Source organism: Esox lucius, chromosome 6 (assembly GCF_011004845.1).
Source record: "Esox lucius isolate fEsoLuc1 chromosome 6, fEsoLuc1.pri, whole genome shotgun sequence".
NCBI classification, from domain to species: Eukaryota; Metazoa; Chordata; class Actinopteri; order Esociformes; family Esocidae; genus Esox; species Esox lucius.
The window spans coordinates 25,380,405-25,407,322 of record NC_047574.1 but is presented as its reverse complement, the minus strand read 5'-3'; the positions used below and the strand labels follow the sequence as shown (position 1 = coordinate 25,407,322).

Sequence of the window (26,918 nt, the reverse complement as noted above, 5' to 3'; positions counted from 1 at the left end):
ACATTTTACTGGTTGATGAGTAATTGGGTATAATACGGAGCTGACACAAACTTTATTTTAAGCAGGACATCCACAAAATACTTTTCTATCAATTATATTGTCATGTAAATGCCTCTTTTGCTAGCAGCCTGAGAAATCTCAGATTTTCTGGCACCAGGTTGTCCACATCGGTCTCGTGATGCAAAGCTGCAAAAATGGTCTATAAACAAAATGGTTATTATATATTTTTTCAGTGCTTTTAAATGTAACCTGCAAAGTAATGGCATTTGTATATTTGAGTAGACAATTTTTTTTTTTTAGGAACACAGACTGAGACCAAGCTGAGCCCTGCATGTACAACTCCAGAAAAAATTAAGAGACCACTGCACCTTTTTCTTTCCTTTCCAAAAAAGTTTAAAAGGAAGGTTTTGAGTGAGGAACAGAAGCGTTCAATTTGCAGTGGTCTATTAATTTTAAACCTTCCGTTCCTCACTCAAAACCATCCTTTTCAACTTTTATGGAAAGGAAAGAAAAGGTGCAGTGGTCTCTTAATTGTTTCCAGAGCTGTACATGTTTACACATACAGTTTAAGTGCAGTGGTTAAGAAATCACATAAAACAGACAAACCAAAAAGATCACAGATGGCACAAAACAAGTAAAATATAAGCTAAAATGTAATATAAAACATTCAAAATGTATATAAAAAAATACCGCAGCACATTTACAATTTACACAGGGGTTATTCCCCCGATGGCCCAAGAACTTGCATTACCCGAAGCAGTTACAAGCCGCTCTAACCACACTCCAGGGGGACTTTAACCACCCCGATATCGCCATCCTTGCGTTCCCTGTGCTTGGATAAACTCGCTAGTCCTTTCGTGAGAGAATCCCTGAATCTATCTATCTTTCATTACCTGTGAATTATCAAATCCCTTGCTGTCCACTTTAATATTTCATAGCATCTAAAACCTCTGTCGTTATTCTTGACTATTTTTAAAGGATTTTTCCCATTTGAGTCTTATTAAAAGTTTAACAGTTGATCCTTAAATGTCAACCTATTTTTGACTTGAGTTTTATTGATGTTAAACAGTTTTTTGCCTTTTGAATATCGGACCAGAGTGCATGTTGTGGGTTGGTTGATTGTGACTGGAAGCACTGGACCTCCAGGGCACTACACACACACATTACCAACACACACACACAACCAACACACACCCATAGTCTTGTGAGTGGCTCTAATGAATCAATTTCATCAGAAAAACAGCTGTTTTTTTCCCCCACATGATGTCCAATTTGTAGTCACACCATTGTCTCATTAGTCACTCCCAATGGGAGAGAGAGGCAAATATCAGGACATGGTTCCTCCGAGACATGCCAAGCAGTGCTGCTCCTAACCAGGCTTCTCCCTCGACTAGGATGTTTTTGCCTAATCAGAGCATCAAAGAAAAACGCTCTTTCAGTTCTCAACCTCAGTCAGGTTGCAGGAGCCCACGAAATGAGACAAGGACCCACTTTGCCGTTCTCCCCTCTAGCCCTGGGAGAAGCGTGGCCGGTTATGCGTGGCCAGTTATGCACGGCCCATTGGAACCACCTGGTCACGCCAAACTGTGACACACTGGGGTTGAATGGCGTCGCCACACTACGATGTTATGCCTTTTGACAGCTTTCCTAAAGGGTACCTTTTTAAAATATTGTCGCTTCAGAGGAGTTTGCATTCGTAAGATTCATTGGCCAACGAAGCAAAGCCCCAGATATCTCGTTGAACGTGCTAAATATGTGTTCTGTGCATGTTCATTTGTCTTGGTTCTCACCATCTGTCTCTCTACGGTCTCTCTTTCTCTCCCTCTCCTCATGCTGCTGCACGCTGTTGGCCGATCTCATCATCATCATCAGGCTGCTGTCAGTCAGACCTGGGTCTACGCAGTTGCGTCATTTTTTTTTCTTCCTTTCCCATCTTCCTGTTCCCATCCGCCCCCTCTGTGCATTCATTACTGGTGTCATTAGAGCTCTGCTTGTCGTCTCAGAACTAGAGAGGCGACTCCGTCCTCCTGTCTCAATCCCGGCAAACTGCCATCCCTCAGCTAGATCCTCCAGTCTGGGGCTCTGGACTTTCGCGTGGGGGTGGAGCTGGTGCATGGATGGGTTGGGGATGTTTTTCTTTAGGTGTGCCCACATTTAGTTTTTTGGTCTCAAGTCCCCCACCTCTCGATCGTCTCCATTTTGAGTTAGCATAGGCTTGTTATGCACTGCAACACCACTGCTATTGTAGACACCGCTACGGTGTTTTATGCCTTTGCCGGGTCGAGCTGCGTCTCTGCATTGCAATGAGGAGCTGGCCGTCTTTGTTCCGGGTGCATCTTTTAGCCCCACACCCCCTCCCAGCCCCTCTGTTGAGCTTTGTTCTTGTAGGTAGAAGGTTTATTATTGACATGGCAGACAGCGGAGCCAGAGCAACAATCTGGGTCTCAGTCTGTTTCTGGTAACTTCTCACTGATTCTCTATGAACTCATAGATTGAGCCTCCTCTCCTCTAGTAGGTGTGATATAGCGGTAGTGAGGATACCGTCTCTGAGGATTGGATTTGAAAGCACTGCATGGAGCTGCCCAGGGCCCAGTCCCATGCCGGCTTCAGTTAACATTCAATATTGGAGATGCCAGCTACAGGGACCGCCTCCCCAAGTGAAACACACTGTACTAGGCACACAAACCAATAATGAAGTTGATATTGTGCTGGCTGAGGCACACAACCGCAGGTCTGATCTGGGCGCCTCTTAGATAGTGGGATTGGTGTCAGTGCAGGTTCAAGCCTCTCACAGTGGGCCCACTGGAGCCTCTAATGAGCCTGTGGCCAATATTAATGCATGATGATGTGTTAATATGATTACCATCTGGGCCTGTGCTTGCTTGCTAACACACACACACACCCTAACACACACACACTAGGCAGACACACTCATACAAGTACAGAGTCACAGCATCTGTATCCGTCCTTAATTGGTTTGGAAGTTCTCCAGCTCAGGGGTTTGGGGATTATTTGTCGTGAGAGAACCTACCAAAGCCCGGGGAGAACCAGTTTATTTTTTTCAATTTTCAACGGGGAAATCCTCTCTTAAAGGGGAAATGTGCCCATTTTTCATTTGGCCTTATTTTTGTGGTTATTTGTATTGTTTTGCGTTTGTAGTTTAAACAGGTTCTACATGTGTAGTTTGTGGCTGCTGCCTTATCAACCACAATATGTAGGCTGAATCTTAAAAGTGCACTCCAGTACCTTGATCACTCCGATGAAATTGCAGAGCGTGTCCAAAAACACACTTAAAAGAAAAGTCATCTCACCTAGTCTGAAAGGGCCCTAACCCTGTCTCAGACAGATCACTGCCAATCCCAACTAAAATGAGCTTGGAAGTGTGTGGCAGGTCATTTGGGGTGGGGTGATGCACTGCTCTGTCTTTCTACTGTCTAGAATCGGTGTCACCTTTGTGTCTTCTGAACTAATGATTGGTTTTGCGACGTGGGACTTCTCCGCTCAAAGTAGATCTCAGATGAATGATGATGCGAACGGAATGGCTCTTGAAACCATTGTTGGTTATCAATAAAACCGGTCTGTTAACTAAAGGGATTCAGTGGCCCACTAAGCTCATATCCACATCTCACCTGCTTAGCTGTTTGTCCGCCCAGATTTACAGGCAGTTTTTCCTCCCCTAAACATTTCTCATGTGTGAGGGCAAATAACTACACTCTTAGGAAGACTCGTTCCCATCACGCAGTCCCATTTGAGCTCACCCTTTGTCTCTTCCTATAATGGGCTATAGATCTGTTTATGTACAGGAACATCCCGCGCCGGTGCTGCTTTTGTTCCTCTCCAACCACCTAGTTGAGTGTAGTGGATGGCAACAGAAGTGGCCTTTGTGCCTGTTCTGCTGTCGGCCAGCGGAGGGGACAGACGGAGGGGACAGGCTTTGACTGTAATCGATGAGTGCATGCAATTAACTGTCGGGTATAGCCGCCAATGTGGCCTTAGCTGGCTGCGGTTGCGCCGACGTGAATGGCGCAGGAGGCTACCCTCTAACGCTTTCTCTCCCACAGCTCCGTAAGGTGGAGAGGGACAAGAAGACCATGGACCAGGAGATAGTGGAGCTCACCAACAAACTCCTGGATGCCAAGAACACCATTGACAAGCTGGAGGAGCTGAACGTGGGTGTTCTCTCACTGTCCTTTTGAGTCATTGCATGGTGGATGTAAAGTTGTATGTGTACTGTAGAACCGGTTTGCGTGTGTGGAATTGATTGTTAAACGTGTCCACAGAACCAGACAAAGTGAAGGCTGAGTGCGATGTGACTAATGTCCCGGTTGATTCAAGTGGACTTTTGTAACATGTTGTATGCTTTTCCTTCTCCCCGCCCGTTCACCCCTCGTTCTCTTCTTCCTGACAGGAGCGCTATCGGCAAGATTGCAATTTGGCCGTGCAGCTGTTGAAGTGCAACAAGTCCCATTTCAGAAACCACAAGTTTGCAGATGTAAGTATGTCTCTGACAGTGTTGCGGGGAGGATGGAAGCTCATGAATTTAACACCCTCCATTCATGGAGGCGACGCTGTTGAAGCTTGAACGTGTTTTGCACTCCGCAGTGACACACTCTGACGTGGGAGAGAGGGAGAAAAGAGGGGGAGAGCTGTTGCCCGGGTGACCTTTAAAAAGGCTACGGTGCTCTTCTACTTGTTGCGTGCGACCCTGGCTTCAGAGAGAAACAAAGAGTAGAAAGAGGGAGAGGGTAAAACCAAAAAAAGAGGTTTGCCTGGCCGCGTCATCACAGCTCCTTGACTTCATGTTTGCGGGTTGGCCAATCAACACCAAGAGGTGCACGTGTGAACGCTGTATAGTAACAGAATTCTTCATGGTCTAGAGCTGTCATTTATAGCCATGCACTCTGGCTTACCGGAAAGCGCCTCTGTCCCCATTGTCACCTCTGGGGGGTGAGAACTGGACAGTTTTTTTTTGGAGGGGGCTCGGCGCTACCGGCATCTCTCTCAATCAAGAGGCACGGAGTTCAACAGTCGTTTCATCATGAGCTATTTAACCAGAGACTGCTGGGTAATTAGTACATGAGCCAACAAAGGGCTTGAAGTCTGTATGATTAAACAAATCCATTGACACCAAAGCTTTGTGCTTTTAATCTGTCTCTTTGATTAAATGTAAAATCAATTACATTCCTATTTTGCCCTTAATTTTACTCCATAAATAGAAGTCAGTGCTCTGTGGTAATTGTTTCGAACATTAGGGGCTCCTCTGCTCTGGGTGTCGCTTTCATAACCTGATATTAACCGCTGAGCTGTCAATATAGACAAAGTGATCTGGTGATTATGTTATTATTATGAATACACTGGACCTACAGTTGCACACACATTTTACTTGATTGAATTAAATAGTAGACCTTCTACTGAATGAACAGCTAGTTGTGTTGCCGTTGGATGACACTTTCCTCACCTGTCTCCAGCAATGCCCTCCTCTTTAGTTAATGAGACTGTTTGGAGGCGCGGCTCAGGGATTCAGGGTTCTTTTCTCCAGTCCACTGAGCCACGGGCCAACCTGCTGCTTTAACACTGTCAGTTAGCGTTAGACTCGGTGGTGGTGTCTTGATTCCTGATGCGCCGGTCCCTAGAGGACTATTACAGCCGATGCGCAAGCCAGCAGGGCTGTGACTGGCAGCCAGGACCCAGGGCTATTTCGGGAGGATGTATAATTCATCTGAGCAGGATCCTGGTGTAATTCATTACTGTACGTGTGGCGGCCAGTATGACTGCTGGGGAGCATCATGCCTCAAGCTGCGGATCCGTTCACGGGCCTTGTTTCATGATCCGCTTGTTTGCAATCTAGGGAAGCGTTTCGTGTGGTCAAAGTGATCCAGGTTAGACAATCTAAACACTTGCTGAATCCGTGTGCTTGTGTGTGCGTTGTACATGGGTTCAACAAGTGAGCCAGCAATTTCCCCCATACATTATGTTGGCTCCTTGCTAGGCAGATTTTGTAAACATGCCTCTTTGGAAAAAGTAATTGTTTGCCATCATGCAACTTAAAGGCTCAATAACTACCTCCACATGTGGCATCTGGGCATTTGAGAGGTTTTGGCATTGCCGTAGTCAACCTCTGCCAACAAAGTCGCTCCATCCAGGACCTGGATGGAGAGGCACTGTAATGGGCAGAAAGTGGTCGTTCTTGTACTGGTTCTGACATTCAAGTCCAACTGTGACTGTGAGGTATTCTATGACGATATGAAAAGGCGCCTTGAAGTGGATGTGTTTTTGGAAATCAAAAACCTGACCTGAAGGCGACAGCCCCTCCATGGCCGTCCTCCATTAGAAGAGAGTTGGTTAGGGAGACTGGAAAACACAACACCAGCCAAGGAGGATAACCGTACGCCTGGAGAAACACGGATAACCATGGTTACCGAGTCCACCCCCCCCCGGGGAAAAGATCGTCCAGTGTAGACACGCTGTGGCGGGCAGACAAACAGGATGCCGGTTAGACAGACAGTGTTGAGTCATCCTCTGGGATGACTCCTTGGAAGGGGGTCGGAAATGTAGCCACGTATACTAATGACCTTATCACGCGGGCGGCGGCCATCTGTGGGAGACTAGGTGGCTTCTGATGATTGCCTAAGGAAACACAAGTAGAGTGTAACGAGTGACAGGAGTGGCTTGTTCCTGAGGCTAATCACTAGTGCAGATTGGGGGCCTGTGAGCTCCTATTCACACTGCGGCCCCCTGGTTGTTCCACGAGAAAGATAAAAAAAGCTCAGCTTTTGGATCCAGTGGGTTTGTGCCAGGTACTTGTCGACTGTAGGTTTTAAATTTGCTTGTGAATGGCCGTTGCCAAAGATTTGCATTACAAGGATTGTCTACAGTGCCCATGACAATACACTCCATGCGCTACAGCAGCGGTTCTCCAGCAACTCCTCGGTAACCAGTGGGCGTTTCACAAAGCAGCTGGTCTGATTCTCCTAATGAAGGGTGTGGTAACTGCTTGACGTGTTGAATCAGGTGTGCTAGTTCTGGATTAGGTAAAATATGTGGTACTCCTGACAGTCCCTGATGAGAGATTTGAGAACCCTTGTTCTAAAGGATCGGACTGCGCCTAAATGGTTTATGACTCACTGAGTGAAGCGCATATTTCTTTGGCAAACTTCTTTAAGGTTTTATAACACGAGCGTATCAACCGCTGCGTTCTCCTGGACATGATCCGGGGACGCTCGTCACAAGTCATGACCCGGTACACTTGGCAGCTTGTTAGTGCTCGGTACGTAATTGGGCTCAGGTGGGTCTGTGTCATGAACCTTTCTGACTGTCGGGGTAGAGTAAGGGTCATCCTTCTAGCCCTGTGCTGTGGCATTGATCCGGCCCCGGTCAAACAGAGGAAGCGAAGGGGGAGCCAGGCGTCCGGGCCGATCGTTGCTCACCAGGATCGTTAGGGCATCGGGCTGCGGGGGCTGTTGAATCGCCTCTTCTCTCTGGCCATTTTCCACAAATCGATACCTCCAACCTGCCTCGTCAAAGCCAGTATCACCCTGATAGAAGAGTCCTGGATGCAGGCCTTTTTTTTTCTCTTTACTCTCTCTACTGACTTTCTCTTTCTTTCTCGTCTTCCTTCAGTTACAATTTCCTTGGAGGTGAGATTTTTATTTTTTTCCCCTTCTCCTCGTTATCTCTGCTATTTGTTCCTGTGAAAAGGGAGTCTGGGACAAGGAGACATTTAGTGGCCAGGGAACGGGCAGCAGGGAACGATCTCCTTCACAAGACTGATTGAGATTGAGATAGATCCCCAGTTTTTTTTTATTCTTTTTTTTTTTATTTCAGTCATATTGAGCGGTAGACAGCCAGTAATGTCAGCCAGTCTGCCAGGCATTAGTGTCACTAGCCGGTGTTACACAGGGATTGAATCATTCAGGGATCCCAGCAGGTCTTTTCGAAATAATCTGGAACTTCAATTGACAATTGTGACTTCACTCGTATCCCACTAAGATGAGCCGCTTTCTAATTTGGATAGGGGCCACAAAGTCCCTTCGGAGAGATACGAGGGCACAGTCCCTGCTACTTGGTTATTAGGGAAGGTTTAAATGATTGTGTTAGACATGAAGGCCTGAATACCCCCTGTGAGAGGCTGTTTAAAAGTCACAAAAGATTTGTCAGCACCAGGGAGATGCAGGTTTTTAAAGTTGTTCTTAATGAAGAGATTCGGGAGATACCGCAGCTGTTGTCAACATTAGTGAGTGAAATGTTTTCTCTACATATTATGTCATTCATATTTTGTGTTTTTGTGTGGTGGTTCTCAAGCATCTCCTTGGGACCCCTAGATGTTTCACAGTTTTGGTCCTAGGCTTGATGTTGCGCCCACAATTCACTAATCAAGGGTTTGATGATTAGTTAAATAGTTGTTTTCAGGTGTCCTAGCTTGGGACTATTTCATATAAGTGGAAGCGCTGGTGTACCCTGAGGAGAAGTTTTTAAACCCCTGCCTTATTGTACCACAGGACTTGTTTAAACAAGTTTCAGAAAGTCACTCTGAAGTTTCACCCTCCAACTTTGCCTGTGTCCTCTTTGCCTGTCTGTCAAACCTGTCGTGTTTTGTGTCTCCTCTCTTGTCTTCCAGCTTCCCTACGAGCTCCAGGACATGGTGAACAAGCACATGAAGGCCAGTCTGCCTGACAAGAGTTCCCAGGGTGCCCAGGGCCAGGACTCCGACACGCTGAGTCTTACGCCCGCCGACGTGGTGCCCACTTCGGTCATCGCCCGCGTCCTGGAGAAACCCGAACCCCTGGTGCTCAACTCCGCCCAGTCCAGCAGCAGCGCCGGGCGACCCCAGGCCGAGGACGTGTTTGTGCACGTGGACATGACGGGGCCCCCGGCTGAGGTGGGGAGAGGGGGTCGAGAGAACGGCGGACCCAGCCACAGCGGCAGGGCCTTGGCCCGGAGTGCCCCGGCCCACGAGCTCCTCCAGCAGAACGGCATGTGTCGGAGCCAGAGCAGCCTGTCAGCCGACGGCCAGTCGGGAGAGGAAGGTCGGGACGGGGGTGGGGCCTTTGAGAAGCTCAACCCCTATCCGGCCCCCCTGCCGCCCCACCCGCTCTACCCCGGCCGCAAGGTGATCGAGTTCTCGTCAGATGACAAGGTGAAGATCCCGAAGAACAGCCCACTGCCCAACTGCACCTATGCCACCCGGCAGGCCATCTCTCTCAGCCTGGTGCAGAACGACGAGGAGAACGAGCGCCAGCGCACCGTGCCCAACAGTCCCGCCGCGTCAGACGGGGGTTGGCGCTCCGGGGCGTCATCGTCCTCAGGCGGAGCCGGGCAGCGTGACCCCTGCCGCACCCCTACTCAGCCGGACACGGGCGACCGCACCTCAAGCCAGTCCAGCCCCTTCAGCAGCCCCCCTCAGCCCCCCGGCGCCTCCGGCAGCTCTGGCAGCTCCGAGGAGGACCTGCTGGCCAACTGGCAGCGCATGTTCGTGGAGAAGATGGCGCCAGCCTCCGAGGGCACCCTCGTCAACCGCACCTCCTTCAGCAGCGAGACGGTCAAGGACCTGGAGAGGACCCGGACCGGCAAGCCGGCGGGTGGGGGGTCGGACAGAGGGGCACTACGGGGGGCCTACTCGGACGGGGAGGAGGGGTCGTCGACCCGGAGCTGGACGGCCAGCCGAGAGTCCAGCCTCGACACCGACACCAGCAGCATGGCCGACCTCCGCACCAGAAGAGGGCAGTACGGAGCCGATTTCTCCACAGAGGAGAGTGAGCGGCTGCTGATGGCCCTGGACCCGTTAGACAACGACCAAGACGACTCCAGGGGCGTCGCTGCGGAGACTGCCAACACCGCGGAGACCAGCCCGGCGGAGGCCAAGAGGGGTGAGTTTGCGGATGAGACAGGGTCTGTAGGAAGCTCCGCGGAGGAGAGAGACATCCTACCCCAGGACTTCCCCGTCATCGCTCCCCGCGTCCTGGCCGGGCTGGAGGCCCACACGGAGGGCACCCCTCCCCTCTCCGCTAACTCCTCAACCCCTGGCCGACCCCTGAAGAGCCCAAAGAGGATGGGAGTCCATCATCTGCACCGCAAAGACAGCCTGACTCGGGCCCAGGAGCACGGCAACCTACTGGACTGAGAATAAGGGTCGTCCTCTTCTTACTTCAGCAGATGTCTGATTAAGGAAAGATTAGAGAAGGCCGAGATACTTGGTCCTTTCTTTGTCTGTGCTGCTGTCTCTCATGAGTGTTTTCAGGAAATACACACTTTCTCTACTAAATGCATTCAAGAGCTAACTCTTCTTTAGAGAGATGTGCAACATCTGGCTGGCAGTTTTAACCTCAACGTTTGCAGCCTTCTTTTTCTCGCCACTGTGAACTGAGCTGCGACCCGCAATCGCCTCCAGTAGAAGAACGTGGGGTCCTACAGGAGTTTGTTAATGAGTTTTGTTTCCTGTCATTCAAACGTTCTAAACCATCGTGGAGGGAAGAAGGCCGACTCCAGGATATAGCCATAATGTGTCATTTCCTGTGGAAACATTCAGCCAGTGTGTGCATTCTCACGCAACAGACCAGACGGAGCAACGCTTCGCCACGTCGCTTGAGACAAATGCTGAGGGTGCCCGGAGACTTGTTGTTTTGCGCTGAAATTTCCCCTCTGAGAAATGAAATGTCTTGCAGGCATCTGATAACACGAGAGCTTTCCTTCCATCTCTGAATGTACCCACAGTTGTGAGGACGATCGTTTGCAAGCCTGTGCTATTGTTTTCGTGTGCGTGCGAGCGTGTGTGCGTGTGCGTGCGTATATAGGCTGATGATGGACCGGACCCCCCTGATAGACTCTCAGTGCCTATTCCTTTCTATCTCACAGGGGTTTTTAACCTCCAAATGCCCATTAAATATCTCTTCTGCCCCCAAAATTCTCCAGCAATTTGCAGCGGTCTGCCGAGCACCCACTCTTAAAGGCTGACTTATCTGGAATTGGTCGAACACACAGGGTCTAGTAAGGTCTTATTTCAAAGTCAATGAATAATATATTTTTTTCATGGATTTTTGATTGTTTGATTTTGTTTTGGCTTTCTATTCTCTTGTTCATTTTTATAATTTCTGTAGTCACTTCAAATGATTTACTATTTGATATATATTTTTAAGTGACCATTTAATGGGGGGTCTCAATTAAAATATTTCTAGGGATGTGATGATGGGGGGAAAAAAGTATATCTGTTTTCCATATTAACCTACAGTTCTTTACTCAATTCTTATCTCATTGTGGTAACTATCATTTCCATGCGGTCATAGCATTCTCATGTTTTTCAACTGTTTGCTGCATACATCAGTCTGAAACTGCCATAGTTGAAGTTTGTTCTGATGTCTGAATGACTGGGGTTGTATAAAACAAAGTAATCAGTGATTTGATCCTCCCTAACCAATCAGAGTATCAATGACAATTAGAAATTCACAAAATGGCGTTTTTCCCATGTTCTGGCGCTGACTCAATCCATCAGTTCCGGTACAATTTGATTGTCTTCAATATATCCAGATCCAGACAATATCCAGATCCAGAGTGCGAAGGAGGAAGCAACGTCTGTGGGTGTGGCATAGTGTTTGGTCAGAGCAATGAGTTTGTGTGAGACAGGCAATTGCAGATCTTTTGACATTTTTTTTCCTATTATTGTTCCTTGATTGGGTTTTGTTCTCGCTGTATTTTCATTTCAACTAACAGACTGATGGTTCTATTAATTGTTCATTCTGCTACTGCTCTTGGGGTTTAACAAAGGAAGACCCAAATGTTCTGAAACATGCTGTCAGTATTTTCTTTTCAAAAGAACCAAGTCATTCTTCTCAAGACATTTTTGTGAATGTGTTTTTGAAGTATTCACTGGGCTCTAGGTGAAGGAAATTCACCTTTAAGATGCCTTTTATTTCTCACTGTCTACCACTCTGTACTGTTGAAAATAATTTTGTGAACAAGAAAGTATTTTGATTGGTCTATTACTCAAGTGTCCATTGTGGGTTTTCACTTCACAGAGGATGTCATACCGCTAGCTTATAAACTGTGAAGAAAAGAAGGATTTGACATTTCCCCCTGTTCAGCCAACCTTTTATGAATCTCACCAGTTTGCTTCTCCAAGGTCACTCCTAGACTTTATGGTCCAGAGAGTTCAGATCACTTGATAAAGTCCAGAGTTATCTCTGGCCCTTTCCAAATACAGCACCTAGTCTGGAATATAACCATTGTTTACAGTATGTAGCAGTTGTTTTCACTAAGTCCCTTTCATGCACCTGCTTTAATATGGGTAGGGAATATGTATTCATCCATCAATAGATTCTTTTTCAGATTTTCTGGATGGATTTTTGATTGTGTTCCTTTTTAATATTAATTTGATCCAGTTTATTCAATTGACTTAGCATTCTGTATTTGAAAATGTTAATTTGATTTGTTCATTGTAATACGTTTTTGTTTTCGGCATCAGACACTCAACTATGTAGCATTAGTTGATCAGGATAGTGTACTGAAGCAAAATCATGTTGGCCTTTTCAACGGCTTTTCGATTGTGTGGTTATAAAGTCTGATACATTCGTGCTGTTTTATCGACCTCCGATTGACAGCTCACAGTGGGAGCTCTGCATTGGCTTTCCATATAAGGCAGTAACTCTGTATGAATCACACGATTCATGCAGTGTTTTCAACCTTCAGACATGCTTTTTTGTCCAGAAGGTCTTAAGCTGTCTGGTTGTTTGTTCCTGCCATCCTCTATGGGCTGAGAAGGGTTCTGTCATTTCTAGTCCATTGGCACAGTGCTTGCTTGAAACCCAGTCACCACCTTGGAGTACAGTGTATTCCTCCTTAATGTCTCCAGAGTCTGCCCTCTAGCTTCAATGTGGACTTCATCTAGACTGTGGCTTTCAGTCTCACCCTGTTAAAACCTCTATCATTAGACCAACAATTACAAGACTCATATCAAAGAATCGGCAAGAGACAGCATTGCTTCAGTTAAGTACTGGTAAGCTGCCAGTCATATTTAAGGTAACAGTATTCCCTTCTGAGCGAGAGGAATCCCTAAAGCGGTATAAAAGGCTCTCCACACACAGGATCCAAAACGCTCGAGGCTTTCTGCTGCACTCCTGGCCCCTGAATAATTCAACGGCGTTTTCCTCAGTGTGACAGACCGGGACTTCACTCCGCCCCTTTACACCCCTCACACCTTTTTTGAAAACCTCTTCTCTTGTCTTTTTGCAAATGGTCTGCTTATTGGTCTTTTCATTATGTATGAATGTACTGTTAATAGCCCATAATTAATAGACTTGTAACAACCCTTGGCTAAATTATTCATGTTTTACTACCCTCAGAAATAGGTCTCTAATACTTCAAAAAGAGAGTGGAAGGGTAGTCTGTCATGGTCTTGTACATGAAAATGTAGGTTTTTAATATTTCAGGGGCTCATCAGATGTGCTGTAGACAAGGATTTGTACAAATACTAAAACGGGAATGAATAGAAAAGAGGATAAAATGTGCACGGCTCTAATGTACTCCCAAGTATAAATAGGTCTTTACATCTGGTCTGCTGCAACTTTAATGACTGCTCTTTCATGAATATAATTGAACACATCTCCTCTGACACATCCCTTCTTTCATCCAAGGTCACCTTTTCAGAGATGCACCATACGTGTGGAGCTTATCACATTTTTGAGAGAAATGTCATCTTGGATGTCAGTTCTGTGGGATGTGGTGGAGGAAAACCCCACTGGTCGCCATGATAAACCTTTGGTGACGGTGACCTTTCTTTCACAGGAAGATCAGTTTAGGTTTTAATCTGAGGATAATTTAAACGGCCAAAGCACAGTTGTTGATTGGAGCCTTTATTCCACTGTTAATATTCTGAGAGTATCGCACCACCAATAAGTTTCTTCAGCTTTTAGCCCAACCCATCCGGGTTGGAGAGAATTGAGCTGTCATTTGAGCAACGATTAGGGTTAACTGCCTTTTTCAAGGATAGAACGATTTCACCTTGTTGACGTAGAGTTCAATCTAGCCATGTTTCTGTAAACTGGTCAGGTGCTCTAACCGCTGGGCCATCAGGTGCTCTAACACTAGGCTCAGTCCTATATTGGCATGATGCCGGGGCTTTAATATCGATCATCTCCAGCGATTTGGCTGGAGCAAAAATATGACGCTATGCAATAACCTTGGGTCTATATGTGAATCCGGAGGCAGGTTTTACTGTGTAGTGTTCCACACGGTGAGATTTCCCCGATTTGGGCTTGGAGTTCCATTTGCATTGTGTCTCAACATGCATTCTGCCTGGGAACAGTCGGTGTGGGCATTAGGGCAACGGGGCGGTTCAGGAATACCAATATAATGTGTTTGCTGTCACTGTCTTGTCACATCACCGTATGTTGTCGTTGCCGTTCGTGTTCTTATTCAGCACGTCTACTTTTCTGGCGTTCAGTTGTCGTGTTCGCCCATTGACAGTCATTAAATGATGTAATGGACTCCCAGACAAATCTTATTCAGCACTTTCTTATATTTGGCTGCAGGTGCAATTTCAAGTGTGAAAAGATGTATCCAATGTTTGTGTGATTATGTTTAATGAATATGAATACTGGTATGCCCAGAATCGAGACATTGGATTCCTGGAGAATGCAGTCTATAGTACCAGATGTTCACTGTGGTGGACGAGGCTGTCGTGGAGTCCCCAGTCCAGGTCATTGTCTGAGCAAACTTTCAATCCAGTTGTGGTAGTGGGTTCGCTAACACAATTCATGACTACCATTCTTGAGTTAAGATTGGCAATCGGATTGTGCCCTACTGAAAACAATGGGCCCATGTTTCTTTGGTTGCATGTTCATCACACTCCAGATGGGCTGTCAGTTTTCATGGCTTTGTAGAGTTCCTTTTGATTTGTATTGGAAGCGGGTTGTTTCCATGATCATATAGCTGTATCATGTGATTTACTCCCCTGTTTAAACAATTATTTAAAAAAGATAAAATGATACAAAAAAGACTGTTAAACCTGTACTAATTTTATTTTCAGAATTTGTAAACTGATGTATATTTTAAAACAAATAAAATATTTTAAACAACTTGTTTGTTGTGGGTTATTTAAAGATAATGCAACAATGGTTATGCTAATATATATCAAATGCTTCACTGGGTTTATTTCTTTAAACCTGAAAAATATTGACATTTCCCTTCCCTAACATTTTCCTTTTAATTTTCCCCTCCAATGATTAACTTATACGACTACAAATAGAAGCATTTAAAATGTAGTTTTGGAGAAATGTATACAATGGAAATGGCACTATATGAAAGCATTTTCCATTGCCTTGAATACAAGCTTGGTTAACCCAGAACTAAAGTATCTTGTTCTGATACTTAAGAACCAGTTTGTATGTCTCTTCACGACAAACTACCTTCTATACAGTATGAACAATTCCTGCTCATATCACATCTTATTCTCACCACAGTCAGGCCTAGGTGATTACAGCTCCATTAAAAGAATATGATAATGTTGTAGCTCGAATTAGATTTCCATGGCTGAAATAATGCTGCATTTTCTGAGGGAATTAAAATTTAAATATATAAAGATTCCCTCATTTAATTAGACGGCCGTATTAGAGGGGAATATCTATGTCACAGAAGCATCACATTCTATAGCGGACAAGCTGTTGCTGTTGTTGCAGCTGTTTTGCACAGCCTGTCGCTGAACCAGCCTGCCACCCGGTGGACATAGTTTTTCTCCTGTTTTGCATAGCGTTGTCTCTGTAAGGAATTCAGCAATGTTGACTTGCAACAGGGAAAGAGAACACATAAGTAGCCTTCCAACTGCTGTGCCTTTAATATGATTAGTGAACGACTGTGCCCTTGATGACTATTATATCATGCCACCAGGTGGTAGGCCCTCTGAGCACATGTCCTGCAAGAGGTTTACGTGTAATAGGAGCGGATGCGTTGCAGGTGTAGGAGAGACGGTGATACGCTGAAAAACAGGCTTCTGTTTGTCCCAGTCACTTAGCAACTCGGGAGACAGATCTGCAATGTCCATTAATTATGGATCTCTTTCCACTCTTATTATTTAGCTGTCCTGGCAGCTGTTCTATGGGAATGGAGCACAGTAAAAGGGGAACTTCCCCTTTTTATATATTTGGCCTCATTTCAAATCTTTCTATGATTGTAGTTAATCACCCAAACACTTTTTTTATTTGTAATATTACACAGAATTAGTCAAGGTTTGCTAGGTTCCTTGGATAGCCAGCTGTTTTTGGGGGGAGGGGTGGCATTGAGCTAGTATTTTATTTTTATAGATGGTTTAGTTATACCAAGTTCACAAGGCCCCTAATGATATGAGGCCTGAGGTGATTTGATGTTAAGTCCAGTGTCAATTAATTTTCTCCAGTTAAGGGCAAACCAGCCAACCACTGCCCACTTGCTTCCTTTCCATGCTGACAAGAGACAACTGAGTTCTAAGAACTACGGTGGTCATGTTATATGCCCAACACCATTTTTTGAAGTCCCATGATATTGACATTTAGTTAAAAAAATCTGTATAGACTTCTTTTAAATATCACCTTTCATATTAGTGCCCAACTCTACCAGTGACTACGTTTTATGAAAATGTTTCTATGATATGTTAGAAAATTTGCCAGACACTCCAAAACCAACTTGTATTACATAAATCTAATTTTTAATACAGACTGCATTAATTTGTTTTTACTTTTTTTCCATTTCGCCATAAATCCATGACAGAACGACATAGCTAAAAAATTTGTGTGTTTAAAAAAAACTAAATACCAAGCATAGAGTGAAATGAAGGCCACATGTAAAACTGGGTGTACATCCCCTTTAACGTGTAATAGTTTACATTGTTTTCATTTATGCCTCCCAGCATACGAAACCAACCTCACTGGAAAGCTCAGTATATCAGTGATAGATAAAATATCATTATTTTATCTTTGGCAACTGATTACCAACCAACCTGAATGTGATTTGTAGAGAGATTGTTTTACGCTTCCACTTTTCTTTAGTGACTAAGAGATTCTGTATCTTCCAAGCTTTCTTTCTTTAACCTTAGGATTTGGCCCTGTCACTACACAACATCACGAAGAAAACTGATGCTTGATATCCAGATTATACACATTATTTTACATACTAATGAAGTGGGTAGTGTAGCAGTTATTGCTCTGTCCATAACAATGCTAAACCTACTGGAGAAAGTTGAGGATATTGAAGTTAGCAATACTCCTCAATAATGTCCTAATAATATGTATGTATTTTGGATATATTGGCACTCCAAAGAAAGGGATTTCATGGGGATAATGTCTGTACTCCATGGTAAGCACCACTTAATCAGCTTTGACTCTGAGCTGTGGGGAGAAAGGTGGGGGTAACTGCACATAGAGGGTGATGAATGATGAAACATGGCAATGCTACATTGTCGTGGCATGGTGGTGTTAAATTACCAAATGTGCTAATGCTCCTTCCATTATGTTCAGATGTGACTGTATATAACCTTGTAAGTAACATCCTTTGGCTGTTAGCGCTATTACTACGTGTTTGTAGACATCTTCATATTATAGCCCTCGGCCGAGAGAGAAGCAGCATTGGGTCAAATGGGAACAATTTCCAATGAGCTACTGTAGAGGAACTGAAAATGGCAAATTGCATTGTTGAGTAGACTTCTCCAGGAATAGAAAACAACATTAGAATTCAAAAGCCTTTAAAAAGATCATGTAAACAAATTTATTCTGATATCAGACCATCACAACAATCCTACATAGTCGATCTATCAGAGAATACAGACTTTTGATTGGTTACATTACCTTTAAATAGGAACAGAAAATAGACTGTACATGTTGAAAATAAATAATTCACTATTGCCGATAAGTCACTTGGTGTATGTGTTAAGGGTTTTGTGGCTGCTCCAAAACATTATTTTATGTACAAGTGCTACAGGTCATGCAAAAAGTCTGATTGGTTGCCCGCTACCAGGTGATACGAAAACTCAATGATGTGCACACTAGCAAACAGAAGAGAGGTAAAAAGCGAAAAAGGAAGGCTGCGGAATCACATCTCAGTCTCGGCCAGTAGGCTCTCACCTAGACCTGACGTCAGCAGGACCATCTGGGAATGGGAGTCTGGGACGGGCAGAGACAACGGAAACCGGGTTAGGAGTTGACACATCTATATGATGCTTAAGCCTGCTGGTTTGTCTATCGTCTAGTGACAACGGTATGGCCAAAGCACAAACATATGAGACTCCCACCCAACTCTAAAACACTCCAGGAACAACTTCTAAAGCAAAAAAGGTTAGAGGTTTCGATTCGCTACAAAATGACTTATTCGGAATCAACAAAACTCCACGACGGAGTAGCGGAGGCCTTACTGCTGTGAGGGACCCAGGTGGTTTTCTCCCTGCCGGGGGTTCTCTCACTGCCTCGCGCCTCGCCCTCCTTCTCGTCCTCCTCTTCTCCCTCAGAGAGAAGGTCTGAGATCTGTTGCTGCAGCTCCGGGCTGATGGCGTTCTCTGCCAGGACAAGCACACGCAGACAGGTGGGGTAGTTCTCCACCATGTCCAGGAAGACCTGAAGGCGGAGGGGAGGAAGAGTGTCACACAATGCAGTCCATTAGGAAACTCGGCGAGTGTGCGGGTGTTGGCGGAGTTCTGCTCGCCAGCGGGGAGTTGGATCATCTTGATTTGCTTTGGCACGTAACAAGTCACTTGAATGTCAAAACACTGGGTATATTCACGCAGAGGGTGAGATTTATTGTATCCGTCAAAAACACACCGCAAATCCATACGCCTTGAGGACTTCTCATTTGCATTTGCCATTAAACTCAACCCGACTAGCCAAGTGCTTTGAGTGAGTCGATTATTTCCTCACAGCTAGGGGTAAGCACATCTTCACTGCAAATGAGATTTGGGGTTAAGGGTCAGCGCTGTTAACAGTGTGAAAGGGAGACTAAGACAGAGCTGCTTGTCTAGATGAAGTGTACTTTGATCCAAAACCACAGGGCCTCCCAGACATCAGACACTGACTATGGTATTCTAGCCCCAGGCTCTGCTCTGCTCAGCCCCCCCCCCCCCCCATTGTTTCACACATCAGCATACCCATTAAAGCTCTTTCTTCATCTACGACAGTGGACTGACTTTGATATTAGATTGTTTTTAAAGCTTGATGAGAAGAGGGCTCAGCTATGACATCACAGTTAACCTGGGTGATTTCATGTGCTGCAGCGCCATCTAGTGAACACAGTTCAGCTCTGCAGAATAAGTGGGATGCTTTTATATTAATGGTAGTGTTTCACAGGGACTACTGGAAGGTAGGTTAACAACTAGCTTCTTTTATTTTTGGTACGAGTAGTGTTGGAAAGGGACGCCACTTTTGAAAAGGGGAAGTGAGCTTGAATGGAGAGTAAATTAGCAAATGTTCTATACCAATAATCTACAAAGGGGAGAAAATTTAACTCATTACTGTAACAGTAATTAGACATCTGTATTTTCTTTATTACCTTAAAGCAACCATTTGAAGACCTAATGAAAACACATTAGAAGACGGGGATGACACTACGGACCTGTGCTGACTGGTTTGTGAGTCCTGTTCCTTCAAGATCCAACACCTCCAGAGTTCTGCTGGAAGCCACAGCCACTGCAAGCATACCTGCAATCTGGTCCCCTGAAAGCCCCAACACAACAACCATACGAGGGAGTTCAGAAGGTGAGTCTCATTTGAACATCACAATTGAGTTCATTGACATGATCCGAAAAGACAGATTTGAACCACAAACAATCCAATTTGCATAAAGACTTTGTTTGTTGGCATAAATAAAAAAAACATGTTGTTTGCACATGTTAATGTGCAGTGTGGAAAAATGCAGAATGGATTGGCAAAAGTGCTTTACTTGGATAGTCAATCTGTAGTTGCATTCCAGACTTTCTAGAGAATATCCATAGAATTTATTTCTAAGTCCTTCCCTGACACACTAATACTTATTCTATATCTAACTCTAACCTTAGCAACCATTTACTTGTAGCTCGTCTTGTAGGTTGACTGTACAACCTAGGGGCTGTCTAGGTGTGCGCTTTGGCCAACCTACCCAGGAGGATAGCATACTACTCCCTTTATAAACTCCCTCAACACCATGTCAGCAGACACTGTCAGAACACTCATTTAATTTTAGTTAACGCATCTTAGAATTTCACTGTAAAGAAAAGTGAAATATAAAATGAAGAAATTAATTATTTTTAATAAATATATAATTATTATTGTTTACTTGCACCTAAACAACAATAGCGTGTTAGCCCTCTGAAATTAAATCTGATCTTTACTGGGGACAACACTCTTGTCAGGTGACTTCCCATTTCATTTCTCTGTCTCTAGTGCGAGCAGCCAGTGGGTTGTCATGGAAACATACCTGACTAAAGAAATGTAATGGGTAATGCAGGAAGCATCTGACCCACAAAATGGACACAATAGGTCATTAAAGAGTGTTTCCCCCGCGAAAAGGTCAGCGTATACATGATAACACAAAATGGACGTTGTTCCAATACTTGAAATTCATATTGATTATCCAAAGTTCACTCAAATGCCTTTTTGCGGTAACACTTTTTTTTTAAATATCAATCTGACTCACGTATATCAAATTATTCTATATTAAGAATGTCACTTATATACATGCACAGTAAATGAGGTACTGTAATTGGTTTTCCTGGTGATTCCTGCCTACCCAGGGGGTTGTAGTCCAGGTTGAGGACTCTGAGCTGGGAGCTGTGGGCCACAGCGATGGCCAGACGAGCCCAGCCCTTGGTGGTAATGCTGGGGTTTGCACTCAGAGTCAGCTCCCTAAGACCTGTGGGAAAGGCTGCCCATCACCATCAAATGAACATCCACTAAATAGGTAGAGCTCTATATAACCCTATGTTAATGAACATCCACCAACTAGGCAGAGCTGTATATAACACTATATTAATAACGTTCAATGACCAGGCAGAGCTCTATATAACCCTATAATAATAATAATAATGAGGTTCACTGACCAGGCAGAGCTCTATATAACCCTATAATAATGAGGTTCACTGACTAGGCAGAGCTCAATATAACCCTATATTAACGAGGTTCACTGACTAGGCAGAGCTCTATATAACCCTATATTAACAAGGTTCACTGACTAGGCAGAGCTCTATATAACCCTATATTAATGAGGTTCACTGACTAGGCAGAGCTCTATATAACCCTATATTAATGAGGTTCACTGACTAGGCAGAGCTGTACATAACCCTATATTAATGAAGTTCACTGACTAGGCAGAGCTCTATATAACCCTATATTAATGAGGTTCACTGACTAGGCAGAGTTGTACATAAACCTACATTAATGAAATTCACTGACTAGGCAAAGCTGTATATAAATCTATATTAATGAACATCCATTGACTAGAGAGCTGTAAGGCGCTTTCACACAATACTTAAAACCCTTCACTTAATTTATAATTAACTCAATATTTTTTTGCCATCAATCTACAAACAATACCAACAATACCCTAGAATGACAAAGTGAAAATACATTTTTAGAAATGTGTGCCAATTTATTGAAACTGAAAAATGTAAACAACTCATGAAAAATGTATAGAAGTATACGGACACTCCAAAAGCAGCAGTTACATCCTGTGTCTTTTCATCATTTGGGACATGTCTGTAGAAATTGATTGGAGTCCACCTAAAGCAAATTAAATTGATTGGACATCCTTTAGAAAGTCACACACCTGTCTATATAAGGTCCCAGACTTCATGGTGCATGTCAGTGCAGAAACCAAGCCAAGTTCAATTAACCATCTGTAAGACTTATGAGATTTGTTTTGAGACATAGCTTGGAGGAAGGTCAAACAAATGTCTAAATCTTTCACATTTTCCAGGAGCACAGTGGGTTCCATCCTTTTAAAATGGAAGAAGTTTGAAACCACCAAGACTCTTCCTAAAGCTGGCTGTTTAGACAAAACTTAATGAACAGGCAAGAATGCCCTTGGTTAGGGGGGGCGACAAAGCACCCAAGGGCCACTCTAACAGAGATGCTGAGTGTCTTTGCAGACGTGAGAAAACGTGCCAGAATGACTGACACTGCATCACTCCATCAATCAAGCCTTTATGGTAGAGAGGCTAGACCAAAGTCACTCCGGAAAAAAAGGCAAACCTGAAGGACTCAGAGCATGATGAAAAAAGAATTCTGGTCCGATGAGGACAAAGTCTGGCGAAGTCCAAGCCTACGTCTGGCTAAAGTACCGCTCATCACCTTGCTAACTGCATGGTGGGAGAATCGTGTTATGTGGATACTTCTCAGTGATAGAGACCGGGAGACTGGTCAGGATTGAAGGATGAAAGGACAAAGCAAAATACTGAGGCCCTTCAAAAAGTGTGATCTCAGACTGGGCCAAAGATGAATCTTTAAGCACAACGACCAGAAGCACACAGCCAAGCCAATCCTTGAATGGCCTAAACAAAGCGTGGATATAAACCCATTTGAACATCTCTGGGGAGACCAAAAGATCCCAGTTCATAGACTCTACCCATCCAATCTGACAAAGCTTGAGAGGACCTACAAAGAAGAATGGGAGAAACTTTTCAAATCCAGGTGTGCAAAAATTGGAGAGGCATACCCAAGAAGACTCAAATCTGTGATCGATGCCATAGGCGTTTCTACAATGTACTGTACAAAGGCTTTGAATACTAACATACCTGAGAAACAAGCAGTTTTTATCTTCAGTAAATGTACACAAATTTCAATTTGTCTGTGTAGACTGGTGGCATAAAAATGTTTGAATCAATTGTAAATTAAGTCTATACCACAATTTGGAGAAAGGGGTCTGAACTCTTTCCAAAGGCACTGTACATAACCTTATTATAGGCTCTGATTACAGTTAAGGTTGCTATGCATTTATTTCTATAATCATGTAACTTAAATCTAAACATTACAACTGTTATGACATAATGCCTTTTTAAAACCCATTACTACATAGAGTACATCAAAATGCAATCTCATGTTACATGAAAAAAACGGACGATTCAAATTCATGAGTGTTCCACAAAGCCTTGAAGATGTAAATTAGTTCAACTCAGTTTCTACTGTTCGAAATGTTTCCCCCTCTGCTTGAATTGTTAACACCACCTAAAAAGAGACTAAGTACAACAGCCAATGGTTTCTATCTACAGTCCCCCAGCATCAGGCAGGGTTTCCACAGACCCAGTAACAGTGAGCGCTGCATGCGTGGCTGTACCTGATTTGGCCCCGTCCGGAGGCAGCATGCCACAGATGAGCCGCAAAGCCTCATCCCCCAGCATACAGTCTCCCAGGTCCAGAGATACCAGCGATGGATGAGTGGACAGGGCAGTGTTGAGCGTGACCAATCCTGCGTCTAGGAGAGGGCTTCCATGGAGACTGTGGGATATGACAAATTAAATGAGAGGAGAGACCGAGACGTGAAATGCAACTCAAAAAAAGTTTCAGTGAAGACGTTCTGGTTAATTCAGTCAGGTTTACACATAGTGTAGTTTAAAATGGAGTTAATTTCAAGGTAGATGAAGTATCATCTAGTTGACATCAACTTGAGTTGATCAAGTGCTCAAGCATATTCTCATGTTATTAGGGTCCTCCATGCTATGCCATGGAGTCAAAATGCAGCAACTTTTACGCTGTCCCATGCTGATTACAATGTTAATCTACAGTAACCAATTAACTAGGCCTATAAGACATACATTAATCAATCAACAATACCAAAAAACAGACCAACACCTAATTCAGTGTTATCTATAAGCCACTAGGCCTACTTACAAAAGGGTCTGGATTGATCTGTTTGTCTTGAGTGCGTCGGCGAGTTGCTTAGTTCGGTTGATTGTGGAGACCACACCGAGGTTCAGGTTGAGTTGCACCAGGGTGTGTGACTCCGCCACACCGCGACACACCCGTCCGAAGTCTCGGTCCGAAAGCTGACATCCCCTGACTGACAGAAGCCTCACGCTGTTCTCTTTCAGGCTGTCACAAATATCCTTTATTTCAGCTCCCGACAATGCCTCTCCAGTTATTTGAATAGAACCGGGTAGCATTTTGGTAAATGTGCGTCTTATTACATTCAAGGTTTCTGCACTGCCCATCTGAGGTAGACATGCATATTAGGCTTACAATTACCCAACGTCGGCAGGCTGGTAAATGACATCTCAAAGTCAATAGGAAATTGTTTACGATATCCTATATTTGCACCAAATTGCAAGGCTCTCTGTATTGTACAGTGTTTAACTGAACATGTTTTATTAAGCTATGCATAGGGATAGAGACGCGAGGTAGGCTTTCTAAAGTAACAATAAAAATACAAGCGCTGTTCCAAGCGCTGACATCACTACAACGTAGCTAAAAAACGACTTTTCTTCCGCATGCCATGGATTGATACATTCCTTGATATTAGCCGGTAACCACACTCAAATAAAATGAATTGAATGTCTTTAAGTTCCAGGTCCTCATGTAGAACAAACGGTTTGTATTTGTATTCCTGTCCTGTTTTGACGTTCGGTTTTTAGCACTGTAGCAAAGGCGATCGGTTGTTTGCCTCCGTTGCGGCTATTGGTTACTATGGACACTCTTCTCGGTGTCACCAGAAACAACATCGCAATAATTCCTATTCAGACTGTCACATGTTGCTGTGTAATCAGCTTGCTAATACCAGTAACCAAGGCCACGTCTACAAAGCGTCTGCAGACCTCGGGAAATAACAGAGCTGAGCATGTTTCTTCGGAAGGAAAAATGCAGGTCGAATGCGAAGTATGGCCGTGGTCTTCGTTAAGTATTGCTATTGATCACGTGCTGAGGTATCCGCCAGTGAAGTGGTTTGCCCTGCTCAAATGCATCACCTGTCCTGTACCACTCACTAAACCAATTGCCCTGCCCTGGCTTACGTCGTCGGGTTAACAGCTTAATAACGTTTTTCTAACTATTGTATAAAATACACAACTTTCCCTTATGAAACTAATAAAACATTAAACTAAATCGCAATAGGCATATTTCAGCAGTATAGGCATCATAATATATAGCCATACAGTAACTCACAAAAGTGAGTACACCCCTCACATTTTTGTATATATTTGATTATATCTTTTCATGTGACAACACTGAAGAAATGACACCTTGCTACAATGTAAAGTAATGAGTGTACAGCTTGTATAAGTGTAAATTTGCTGTCCCCTCAAAATAACAAAACAGACAGCCATTAATGTCTAAACCGCTGGCAACAAAAGTGAGTACACCCCTAAGTGAAAATGTCAAAATTAGGCCCAAAGTGTCAATATTTTGTGCGGCCACCATTATTTTCCAGCACTACCTTAACCCTCTTGGGCATGGAGTTCACCAAAGCTTCACAGGTTGCCACTCGAGTCCTCTTCCACTCCTCCATGATAACATCACGGAGCTGGTGGATGTTAGAGACCTTGCGCTCCTCCACCTTCCGTTTGAGGATGCCCCACAGATGCTCAATAGGGTTTAGGTCTGGAGACATTCTTGGCCAGTCCATCACCTTTACCCTCAGCTTCTTTAGCAAGGCAGTGGTCGTCTTGGAGGTGTGTTTGGGGTCGCTATCATGTTGGAATACTGCCCTGCAGCCCAGTCTCCGAACAGTGGGGATCATGCTCTGTTTCAGTATGTCACAGTACATGTTGGCATTCATGGTTCCCTCAATGAACTGTAGCTCCCCACAGTGACTGCAGCACTCATGCAGCCCCAGACCATGAAACTCCCACCACCATGCTTGACTGTAGACAAGACACTTGTCTTTGTACTCCTCACCTGGTTTCCGCCACACACGCTTGACACCATCTGAACCAAATAAAAATGTATCTTGGCCTCATCAGACCACAGGACATGATTCTAGTAATCCATGTCCTTAGTCTGCTTGTCTTCAGAAAAACTATTTGTGGGCTTTCTTGTGCATCATCTTTAGAAGAGACTTCCTTTTGGGCCGACAGCCATGCAGACCAATTTGATGCAGTGTGCGGCGTATTGTCTGAGTACAGATAGGCTGACCCCGCACCCCTTCAACCTCTGCAGCAATGCTGGCAGCACTCATACGTCTATTTCCCAAAGACCACCTCTGGATATGAAGCTGAGCACGTGCACTCAACTTTTTTGGTCGACCATGGCGAGGCCTGTTCTGAGTGGAACCTGTCCTGTTAAACCACTGTATGGTATTGGCCACCGTACTACAGCTGTTTCAGGGTATTGTCAATCTTCTTATAGCCTATGCCATCTTTATGTAGAGTAACAATTCTTTTTTTCAGATCCTGAGAGAGTTCTTTGCCATGAGGTGCCATGTTGAACTTCCAGTGACCAGTATGAGTGAGTGTGAGAGTGATCACACCAAATTTAACACACCTGCTCCTTATTCACACCTGAGACCTTGTAACACTAACAAGTCACATGACACCGGGGAGGGAAATTGGGCCCAATTTGGACATTTTCACTTAGGGGTGTACTCACTTTTGTTGCCAGCGGTTTAGACATTAATGGCTGTGTGTTGAGTTATTTTGAGGGGACAGCACATTTCCAGCTGTACACTCACTACTTAACATTGTTGTAAAGTATCATTTCTTCAGTGTTATCATATGAAAAGACAATAAAATATTAGCAAAAATCTGAGGAGTGTACTCACTTTTGTGAGATACTGTATAAAAACGCATGACAACCCAACATTGTGACTGCACTGTTATCTGGGTTTAAGGTTTTAGAGCGTGCACTGCTTAGTGTTTTGTTGCAGTCAGTGTACATCCAATTGCTGAATGGTTTTGGCATATGTTCTGAAAACATTCAGTTGTTAAATTAACTTAGTCGGTTTTGTTCCTTTTGTTTCTAAGAAATCGAGGTCCATTCAGATTGCTTCAAAATGTTGTGGTACTATTAGTACTTAAA

At 44.3% G+C, this 26,918-nt stretch overlaps 2 protein-coding genes across 7 annotated transcripts in view; one reads left to right on the top strand and one right to left on the bottom strand.

The window, feature by feature from the left end:
- tjap1 (tight junction associated protein 1 (peripheral)) overlaps positions 1–15,034 on the top strand; it is a 73,226-nt gene extending 58,192 nt beyond the window's left edge. For 3 of the 5 annotated variants that reach the window (XM_034292550.1, XM_034292549.1, XM_034292551.1), the window contains 4 exons: positions 1,873–1,902; positions 4,062–4,169; positions 4,409–4,492; positions 8,618–15,034. In XM_034292550.1, the coding sequence (XP_034148441.1) occupies positions 1,873–1,902; positions 4,062–4,169; positions 4,409–4,492; positions 8,618–10,120 (1,725 nt within the window). In that variant the 3' untranslated portion in view covers positions 10,121–15,034. The remainder of the gene's footprint in view (positions 1–1,872; positions 1,903–4,061; positions 4,170–4,408; positions 4,493–8,617) is intronic. The other 2 variants (XM_029120281.2, XM_029120279.2) reach the window with 1 other exon arrangement.
- A 2,681-nt stretch (positions 15,035–17,715) lies between these two features.
- lrrc73 (leucine rich repeat containing 73) lies at positions 17,716–24,955 on the bottom strand. Of its 2 annotated transcripts, none has more exons than XM_010896220.4 (6): positions 23,802–24,955; positions 23,248–23,408; positions 20,707–20,841; positions 19,555–19,655; positions 18,365–18,563; positions 17,716–18,116 (listed from the first exon to the last, which is right to left on the bottom strand). In XM_010896220.4, the coding sequence occupies exons 1-6, from the start codon at positions 24,119–24,121 to the stop codon at positions 18,046–18,048; spliced, it is 987 nt and encodes a 328-aa protein (XP_010894522.2). In that variant the 5' UTR covers positions 24,122–24,955; the 3' UTR covers positions 17,716–18,045. The 2 variants fall into 2 exon arrangements, with proteins under 2 accessions (XP_010894522.2, XP_010894523.2); XM_010896221.4 differs by having other exon boundaries at positions 20,707–20,829; positions 23,802–24,873.
- Positions 24,956–26,918: the final 1,963 nt, after the last annotated feature.